This window comes from Physeter macrocephalus, chromosome 9 (genome assembly GCF_002837175.3).
Source record: "Physeter macrocephalus isolate SW-GA chromosome 9, ASM283717v5, whole genome shotgun sequence".
In the NCBI taxonomy this organism is placed as follows: Eukaryota; Metazoa; Chordata; class Mammalia; order Artiodactyla; family Physeteridae; genus Physeter; species Physeter macrocephalus.
In genome coordinates this window covers 49,303,782-49,314,666 of record NC_041222.1, presented here as the reverse complement: position 1 = coordinate 49,314,666, position 10,885 = coordinate 49,303,782, and the positions used below count along the sequence as shown (strand labels likewise).

Genomic DNA, 10,885 nt, shown 5'->3' with positions numbered 1-10,885 from the left:
AGTATCATCCTTAAGCAACTTCATTATTTCCCAGAAACTGGTTGCATTTAGGAATGAAGCCCATGGTTTTTACAGTATGAAAACGAGAAGAGTCTCTAAAAAGAAATAGGTGCCATGCAACAACCATTCAGACATTTTCAGATGAAATTCAGTCAGGTTACACACTGGTTCTCTTTAAAATAGTGTCCAAACCTGGTTTTCAAAGAGCAAAAGGATGTAATACAAAAATACTGGAGTAAATAATCAAACAACATAGTGAAGCAGAAAAAGTAGTGGAAAGTAACACAGCCTTGAGCTTAAATTCTAAATCTGCTCCTGACTACCATTAGTGACTTAGGATGAATAACTCTCTTATCTCCAGTAAAATGGAGATGATGGCATTTACCTCACAGGGTGGGCGAGTAGTAAGTTGGTATGAAAAATACCAACGGTACTGAATTCTTTTTGGACACGGAATGAACATATACGGGAACTGTTGCTATCCCTGCTCCAAAGACATGGATATGCCAGTGAAATACTTCTCTTCCCCCCATTAAAAAACACACATAAGTTCTTAAGGAAGAAAACGAAATCTCCACTTGGCAGAAATGAAGAGGGAACCCAAAGGACCTGACACTACGAGGCCCATGGAGGCAGCTGGACTGGATATGTGTCTTAGGAATTGGGATTCCAAAGATGCCAGGGAAGAGATGTTAGGAACCGAAGCTGCAGTTATAATGTATAGTAAGAAGCAGGAATGGGGTATGCTTAGAATTGGGAAAGTTCTGTTCCAATACCAGGACTGAAAAACTGGTATTTCTAGCTCAGGGTCACAGCAGGAAAACAAGCTTTCCCTCCCAGGCCACGGGTGGAAACAAAGTCAGTAACAAGAATCTTTGCTACATGTGAATGCAGAAGCCAAATTCATACTAGTTGCATCGTGAAAGAGTCCCATTCAACAAAATTAACAACTGGTTCAGTTAAAAAGTGGGCTAGACTCAGAGAAAATTCAGTGAATTGGAAGATATAAGAAAATCACTTAGACCATAGCACAGAGTGGGTAAAGAGATGAACGATATAACAGATACTAAGGTATGGAGGGTAGACTGCTGCAAACTTCTAGGAGGTCAAGAAGGAGATAGAAAAAATGGAACAATTATTTTTAAAAGAAAAATTTAAAATTCTAGAACTGCATTTTCAATTTAAAGGAGTACAATGAATCCCAAAGCAAAGCAAACAGCAATTAATCCACACCTAGATAGATTTTAGTGAAACGCCAAAGTTATTGGGGCAAAAAACATATATCCTTCCAACTTTTTTCAGCAATAAAAGATGCCGGAACACAATGGAATACCTACAGGATGCTACAGAAAGAATAACTAGCAACCTAGAATTCGAAACCCAGCCAATTTATCTTTCTAAAATCAGTGTGAAAAAAAAACATTTTTCAGACCCACAAAGACTGAGAAAATTTACTGTTCATAGACTTTCACTGAAAAGTCTATGGTAAAAAAACATCTTGAAGTATTCAACAAGAAACAGTGAGTAAACAGACAAAACTTGTCAAGTAAAACAGCAAGTCATATTTAAAATAACTTGAGTTTTAAAAAATAAGTTATAATGAATACTAAACATTAATAGGTCAGAAAAGGTAATCTGAAGGGAAACAAAAATATATGTTTTATTCAGAAAAAACTGAGCTATTGACCATTTTATTAATATCAATCATATCAATATGCTCTAAAGTGTAGGTAAGTTGAAAGATTAAGGATGATCACAAAATGATAGAAACATTACCTTTCAGTCCAGCGTGTGTGTGTGGCAGGGGTGGGGCGGGGAGGATCAAATCCTCTTCAATTATGAGAATACGGAGGAAAGGTAAGAATTACTCCTGCCTCCTCTGTAACAATAAACAAACTGCAATGATAGGAATAAACATTCCAGTATAACACACATAAAGAGACTAAGTTTACCTATTAAGAGAAGACTATCTTAAAGCATAAAGTCCAATGAAATAAAATTTGCAGATTTTAACATTTGAAATACTATATTTTATGAATACCTAAGTATAAACAGAAAAGGCAACACTGAACTCATAATTTCTTGGGAGCGGGAGGGGAGTGGGCAGGGTGACTGATGAAAGTATGTCTGCTTTGTTTACAGTATTTTACCCGTTTTTGAAAGGCTACTTGGAGGACTTTGAGTACCACACAAGATGGAGTAAATATATTTCACCTCATTCATGCTGCTAAATATAACCAAAAACCCTGGACAAAATATATAAAGCAACTATCAAAAGGCTCTGAAAGGTGGAAAAAAGGTGGTAGCCTGGGTAGGCACTTTGGAACTTGAGGAATGACCTGGAAGTTTCCTGGGGTTCTTCTTTTGCCACCTTTTTACTTTCCTGATTTGGGTGCAAGAAAAACATGAAACCTGAAAACATCAATGGGTACAGATGAAGAAAACAAAAAGCCTGCTCTCCTAAGCCAAAGGATGGGAAAAGGGTGACCTGTACGAAAAAATCCATTTGATTATACCTGCCCCATTCCAAGTGAACACCCATCCCCCTACTCACTAGATGTGGCCAAGACTGTGGGGAGGAGCCCTGTGGACCATCCCTGCCCTGTACTGAGTGAACAGCTGCAAAGAGGCAGCATCTTAACCATCCCAACTAGAGGTTGAGGGAGGATTACAGAGAGAAACAAGCTGGAGAAAGGGTTCCTTTAAATCTGTTAATGAAGTCTTGGGCAGACCCTCAAGCAGACCACACATTAAACTGACCATAATCAACATGGCAAAGTGAACTATGGGTGAACTACTGCTGAGGTTTCAGATTGCTTTCTGGGTAGCATCCAAGTGGAGGTGGACCAGAATAGCAATGCAGAGGCTTTGAAAATTGACACTGAACCACAAAAGTGGGCCTGAACCCCACTGAACCTAAACAGTTGGCCTTATAAAATAGAAGATTTAAATAGGAATAAGATTCTCATACTACTCAAAATGTCCAGGATCCAGTACAAAATTACTCATCATATAAACTTGAGTAAGAGATATGCGGCAAGACCCAAACAAATTTTAGAACTGAAAAATACCATAACCAAAATAGAAAAAACTTACTGGATGGGCTCAGTAGCAGAATATAGATGGCAGAGGAAATTATCAGTGGACCTGCAGATCACTAAGAATTAATCTAATCTGAACGATAGAGACTATAAAGTGAGTAAAAATGAACAGAATCTCAGAGACTTGTGGGACAACAAAACAACGAACATTCATGGCATTAAAGTTCTGAAGGAGAGAAGAAAAAGTACAGGGCTGAAATCACATTTGAAGAAAAAATGGCTGCAAAGTTTCCAAATTTGACAGAAGATATAATCTAGACTCAAGAAGCTGAATGAACCCAAAACAAGACAGACCTAAAGAAACTCATGCTCAGTCACATCATAATTGAACTTCTGAAAATTAAAGACAAAAAAAAATCTTGAAAGAGGCTAGAGAAAAACACCACATTACTCATAAGGGAAGAACAATGTAAATAACAGGTTTTTTTTTTTTTTTTTTTTTTTTTTTTTTGCAGTACGCGGGCCTCTCACTGCCATGGCCTCTCCCGCTGCGGAGCACAGGCTCCGGACACACAGGCCCAGCGGCCATGGCCCATGGGCCCAGCCGCTCCACGGCACTTGGGATCCTCCCGGACCGGGGCACGAACCCGTGTCCCCTGCGTCGGCAGGCGGACTCTCAACCACTGTGCCACCAGGGATGCCCCCAGGATTTTTTTTAAAAATTTTTATTTATTTATTTTTGGCTGCATTGGGTCTTCATTGCTGAGAGCAGGCTTTCTCTAGTTGCGGCGAGCGGGGGCTACTCTTCGTTGCAGTGTGCGGGCTTCTCATTGAGGTGGCTTCTCTCGTTGCGGAGCATGGGTTCTAGGCACGTGGGATTCCGCAGTTGTGGAATGCAGGCTCAGTAGTTGTGGCACACGGGCTTAGCTGCTCCACGGCATGTGGGATCTTCCCGGACCAAGGCTCGAACCGCTCTCTCCTGCATTGGCAGGCGGATTCTTTTTTTTTTTTTTTTTACTGCGCCACCAGGGAAGCCCCAGGCGGATTCTTAACCACTGCGCCACCAGGGAAGCCCAACAGGATACTTCTTAACAGAAAGCATGGAGGCTCAAGCCTTGACTAGGGGAGAATCCAGTTCCATACTCACCTCCTCTGGCTTCAGGATCTTACTGGCTGTTGGGTGGAGACATCAGTTTCTTGCCACATGAGCCTCTCTAGAAGGTAGCTCAAAACATGCCAGCTAGCTTCTCTCAGAATGAGCAAGAGAGGGAGCCCAAGTGGAAGCCACAGCTGGTCACATGGCCCCGGCCAAGCACAAGGAGGTTGGGATGTATAATCCTAACACGTGCACTTGAGCCAGAAATACCTGGTGACAAGTATAAATGACTACTACAGTCGTTCTGGTCACTAAATTTTCAACCCACTCTTGTCTCCTACAGAGACTACACGCCCTCTCTGTCCAGAATGGTTATAATGAAAGAACAAAATGAAGTGTTAGTGAGATTGTGGCAACCTGAACTCTCACACACTGCTGTCAGTGTAAAACGGTACAAACTGCTTTAGAAACAGGTCTTCATTCTTCCTGAATAAATATTAATGAAATTGATGGGTTGTATGTTAAGCACATGATTAATTTTATAAGAAATGTCAAACTATTTTCAAAAGACAAAGGTTCGCAGCAGCTTGCCTTATTTTAGCGAAATCCTGGAAACAACCTATACATCAGGAGGTGCATAGACAGACTGCAGGATACTCATATAATGGATGACTCAGCAATACATTCAAATTCTGGCAGTGTCCATTCTGTTTTGTCTGTTGCATTTTGTTTTCACAGTCATGTTTATTTCAAAGAATTTTAATCTCAAATTACTCTTTGCACAGCAGCTTGTTCTTACTCTATCAATACAATGCAATTTCATACTTGAGAATATAGTTGTAAAACTCTTATTCTTTCATTCATTTTTTTCAATACATCATTTGGTCGTCCTGCTTGGTCCCTCTAGCTGGCTCTTGATTCCTTGTGTCCAGTGACTGGTGTTTAATCTTTTTTTTTTTTCCTGTGTAGTGTCTGATTAACCCAGGTTACTAAATATCAGTTCTTTCAGAGATTTAAAGGTCTGGTGTGGGGACTAGTCAGCACTAGTCAGTGGACAAGCAAGGATAACTCTTCTCACTATGAGCTGGTGCTGAGTAGGCCATCACGTTCAATTTCCTCAAATTAAGACAGACAAATCAGACAGGTAGACAGTAATGAGCTCTATATTCAGGGTGTCCTGAAGAAGAATGGGGAAAGGTTTTGTCCCTGGTGCACAAAGAGAAATAGACAGTGAGCAAGTCAGAGCAGATCCCCAGCTCTTATAAGTAGGATCTATACTGAGATCCAAAGCTTTAAGCTTTATATAGGCAGGGCCCCTTTATGTTAGCCAAACTGTCACAGCAGGGTTGTAAGACAGCTAAGGGTGTTTTTGATTGCCAGCTTCCAAAAGATTACCTAATACCCTTAAACATACTAGCATGCACGTATTTGTTGAATGAACCGTATTATTTAGAAGTGAGTTCTAAAACTAGAGGATCTGCCTACTCTAACTAGAAAAAAGAAAACTCCTACCCTTATGAAAGTGGCTGAGTGCTCAGCAATCAGTATAACTTACTAAATGTAATAGAATCCAGTAAAACCCTCAGCTTTCAAACTTAAGTCCAAGAGACAACGAGACATTATGTACCACCCTCCTGAAGGATGACCACACAACTTATGAGGAAGTCTTGCCGTCCTCCACCCCCCACCCAATTCAAGCCTGAATTTGGTCAGTCTTGAATTCTAACTACCAATTTATAGAAAATAAAGAGAAACAGGTTAAAGTATACCACATGGTTATAACTGGCAAAATCTATTCTGTTTGAAAGGCTCCAGAACATTTCAAAATGCAAATTGTAAAAGGCAAAGGAAAAAAAAAAAAGATTAAGGGGATACACACAGATTAAAGATACTTACGAAATAGCAATTAATAACAATGTAAAGTCCTTATTTGGATCCTGATTCAAACAAACTTAAATATCCATGTATGACATTTGAGACAATGGAAATTTGAACAAATATTTACTAGATATGATGATATAATTAGTTAAAAAAGTTTTTTACACGTGTGACAAGATATTGTGGTTATGCTTTCTGAAAGTCTATCTTCTAGATACAAACTGAAATATTTATGTAAAAAAACTTGAAGTCTTTAGAAAAAAGTTTAAGAGTAATATAAAATTGCTTTGCTTTGGGACATTCTTGACACTTCTGAATATGTTAAGCTGTAATCAGCTTTTTTTTCATAATCTATCATTTTATAGCAAAGTTAAAACAACATATAGCATAAATGTGGGAATCCCTCATTTCCCTAAAAAGTGGTAGAACAAATTCAAGTAGCTGAAACTGGAAGGTATTCCCCACCCTTCATGCAGCGATATGGCCAATGCCAGAGGAAATAAAATACTAGATGATGCAATTTAATGATTCATTTTCAATCTAATTTAAATTTGATTCTTCAAAATAAAAATGATTCTAATGTTTAAAACTAGCCCTAAGTGACAGTAGCTCCAATCACAGTGCTGTGTTTCCCAGAGCTGATTTTGAGCTTAACTGAATGCAGGAAAAGCACTGAAACCAGTCTGGCTTATATTCAAATGTGAGAGTCTACATAGCCCAGAAGTAGATTGCCAGGTCCGGACTCAGATTGCCTGTTTACAGCACAGCTCTGGCACTTCCTTGCCCTATGAACTTTGGCCAGTTTCTTAACCTTTCTGTGCCTTTGATATTCATCCATAAGAAGAGGATACGAAATCCTGCCTATTAGGACTGTCAGTAGAATTAAATAAATACACATGAACAAATGCAAAGCAAATATTCAATAAATATATGGCTATATTTATAGCTCTGAATTCAGGGGTAGGAAAACTGATTCGATAATATTAAAAGTTTTATGAAAATTTAGTTTCAGAAACTAGAACCGTTTTAGAATATTCTCAGGTTTGTGAAATAAGTAGCACTGATTATGCTTAAATTGAACATAAGACTTGGTTGTTATAGATAAAATAGTCACTAGGTTCTTAATTTGAAACTTTTTCCCCATTTAGTTAAAAAAAAACCCAAAAGATCAAACCCAGGGTGAAATCTGTCCCTTAGTGCTTAAGATTTCATACTAGTTCTCAATACCAAAAATCAAGAGTAAAAAATTGTGCAAAATGTTTCAATAAAAACACACAATGAAATACTCTGGAAATGACTGATTGTTAAAAACACCTACAAATATAAGCCAGACAAACATAAAAAAGTGAAACAAGATGAGCTATTTTTCTGGTCATAAAATATTTATTAAGGTATACTTTAGGGAATATAGTGAATATAAAATTTAGGATCACAATATGAAGCAATTTCAAACCTCTCAAAAAGTCAGCCCAGTCCTCAATGCTCTGCAGATGTAAAACCACTGGTGAGACTCACTAAAAGCAGTTTGACTAGTACAGAAGAGGCTTTTCACATGAACATTTACAACTAGATCATCTGAATACCTCTTTTAAGTGCAAAACCACACCACATTACACTAATGCAGCAACAATGCATTCATATTGTTTTCATTAGTAGTCAGCTTGCATAAAACACCAGAAAAAAGCACAATGGAGCTCACAAAATTGGCTAAAAAAATGAACCTGTCCTGCAAAACACACACTGTAATGGAAGAAGACATTAAAAATGTATTATGCACACTACAGAAGCTGCGTTCATTCCAACAATCTCAAGTGTCACTTCCTTTTCTGAAAATCAAATTACATGAACCAGGCACAACTAATATTTGGGAGGCAGTGTGTAGCTAAAATTTCATTTAACTAATTATTCAATGATTTAAAAAATCCCCATAAATCTTTTCTGTCCTGAGGTAGTTGCAAAATAAATCATAACTTGGATATCAACTAGAGCTGAGGCTTTGACTGTTTACTCATTAAAACTAGTTGTTAAACTGACAAGAACTACCTTTTGATATTTAAAAGACAGTTGAGAAATGGGCCTCTTACTACACACACAAGATGATGGCTACGTAGGAAAGAGGATTAGCTGCTTCAGAACGTGAGAGATATGGTCCACCATTGCTTCCACCCCCCCCCACCCCAACCATTTTAGATTCTTTATTGTCCAAAAAGCCACCGGGAGCCAACACAGTAGAAGTAGACAGATCATCGTCCTTTGCTGTAGCCAGGGAAGAAAAGGTCAAGTAGAGTCTGCAGAACCTCATTGGGAATCATGATGTAATTCTGGCCAAGATCATGCCGGCAAGCAGGGCAGGAGAACACTTGAGCCTTAAAGGAGCGCTGTAAGCAATCCTAAGGCAAAACCAAAACGAAACAAAATAAAAAGACACCTAATTTCATCTGAGGGTAAAGCATATATAGAACGTACTCAACAACTTAGGCTTTTTTTTTTTTTTTTTTAAACAACTTAGGCTTTTAAACAGAACTAGAAACTTACTGTTTGGCAACAAGAGAAACATAAAACATGAACAACTGTCAAGGCCTGAATCTGCACTATGAAAATTAACCTACAGACGTGGCTTTAGTTCCACCTCTAACACATACGTGAGACTTCAGGTAAATGACCACTTTTGTATACATTAATTTCCTCATCCAGTAAAAATGAATGTTAGAATTCTGCATGTTTCCACTAGCCTCACCTTGTAGGTTGAATTTTAATCCTGATCTTTCTTGATAGAGCACAAAAGAAAAACAACTCAGGAATCCCCTGCTTAAAACTAAATTACGTATCTATTTTATGAAGTCAATGTATCATGTGCTTTTCAAACATATATTTAGCTCTACTTAACTGACTCAAGGTCACATACAAACACTTATGTGGAAGGTCGGTTTCCATTTTACAAAAGAAACTAAAGTTCAGAAGTTAGGTCAGGGCACATAACCACCAATCAGTAGAACAAGATTCCAACCTTGGTTTGACTGAAATTCAAATTCCTTTTACACCACACTGATAAGACAATATTCAACTCCTCTGGGCATGCTGCCAGACAGAATCTGTTCTAGGTTCCCTCAAGTACACGAAATTATTTCAGTTTGCACTATAATATATGAAACATACGTAAGCTGTAACAGAAAATAGCAACAACACATTACTTTCTTCTCTATTTCAACCCCTCCTCAATAATTTCAAACATGATAGAATGTTGAGACAATACAGATTTGAATTACTATAGAGTTAAAACATGGATTCACCACCAAGATGTAATTAAATGCTTCCTAACCAGCAAGGTTCCTTATCTATTCTGCTTCATGAAAAAAATGCTTGTTCGCGTGCTGAAAAGAGGTTTGGAGGTTAGTGTGCCTTCTGGCCTAACAAGGGAAAATGAGAAAGGAGTTCTACTTACTTTACAGACATTGTGGAGGCAATCTGTTGTCACAGGCTGGTAAACTAGCTCCTGGCAGCAAACACACATAAAAGATTGTTCCAATTTTTTCAGAAAATTCTAGAATGGTACCCAAGGAGAAGAAAAAAAGTTAGCATTTCATAATATATTAAAAGAATTCCAAATAATTGGGGAAAAAAGTGTCAATCCCATTTAGTATGTTTTCTATTAAGAAAAAAATCAAGTAGTGATTGTAACTACAAGCAAATGTGTAATAGGAAACTGCAGAAATCCCATCCATAAGATAGACACATTAGTTTTTAAATCTTAGGATTGAGTTGCAAAGGTTGCAAAGTCAGGACATATGGCTTTAAAAAGTAAACTCCATATTCCAGAGATTACTATTTTTCACTTAAAAAAATCATGAACAGCTTGTCTCAGGTCATTACAAACAGATCTATTTTCAAAAAGCTCCATGGTATTCTGTCTATATATATTCAATCTTTTTCTCTTACAAAACTTCAATACTTATTTTTTATGCTAAAAAAGATAAAAGCACTTGGCAATAATACTCTAGTATCTAAGACCCCAAAGAATCAATGTATTTATTTACCTAGAATAATTTTCTGTGATATTTTGCCCCAATCCCCAAATCCCATATTTTCCTGGTGCTACTGTTTACTCAAATTGGGACTAAATTACAGAAGGTCGAGCTTTCTAAAGCAAACATGATCAGATGGGTAGTCTATAATCTTCAAAAGCCATTACTGGGTTCCATCTTATCCAAGCTGTTTGTTTAACCTAGAAGGAAAAGTAGTTTTTTGAATGGTCACCAGGATAATCCTCCACTCGGTTATTTTTTGGTAGTAGGGGAGTATATTTTATGTTTGTTCTTTATGTTAATAAGTAGAATCTACAGGAATTTCAAATAAAAAAAAAACACCCAAAGATTCCATTTCATAGTTATGTCTTGATAATAACTTATTTTTAAGCATGGATTATAAAGCTCAAGTGAATTATCAATGAAGTGTTATTCAACACACTAGAAGAATATACCAGTTAGGGGGAGATGCGGAAAAAATTTAACTTTAATACCAGGTACCTTCTCTCTGACAAACTACTTTGTTAATGACTGATATTTCCCCAGTACCTCCACAGTGCCTGTAGTATGTGCATATTTAGTGTCAACATTTTTTGAGTTCCTACAATGTGCCAGGCACTCATCTACATAGCAGTAATAAAAAGGCCAAGTTTCTGCTCTCATGGAACTTTATATTCCTTTAGGAGAGCTGGTTTTTAAAAACTCAACTTCAGATAGTAGTATCTGAGGAAACAAGGCAAATTAAACCAACAGAGTAAGGAGGGTCTATTTTAGAAAGGACAGCCAGGGAAGGCCTCTCTGAGGAGTGTAGTATTTTGCAGAGACTTACAAGATATGAAGGAATGAGC

General features: G+C 37.6%; 1 protein-coding gene across 3 annotated transcripts in view; it reads right to left on the bottom strand.

The window, feature by feature from the left end:
* Positions 1 to 1,787: 1,787 nt before the first annotated feature.
* Positions 1,788 to 10,885, bottom strand: part of UHRF2 (ubiquitin like with PHD and ring finger domains 2) — an 82,094-nt gene continuing 72,996 nt past the window's right edge. The window contains exons 15-16 of one of the 3 annotated variants that reach the window (XM_028493973.2): positions 9,458 to 9,556; positions 1,788 to 1,879 (exon numbers count right to left, since the gene is read on the bottom strand). In XM_028493973.2, coding sequence (XP_028349774.1) covers positions 1,865 to 1,879; positions 9,458 to 9,556 — 114 coding nt within the window. In that variant the 3' untranslated portion in view covers positions 1,788 to 1,864. Of the gene's footprint in view, positions 1,880 to 7,364; positions 8,406 to 9,457; positions 9,557 to 10,049; positions 10,238 to 10,885 lie in introns of those variants that run through there. The other 2 variants (XM_007112351.3, XR_003681266.2) reach the window with 2 other exon arrangements.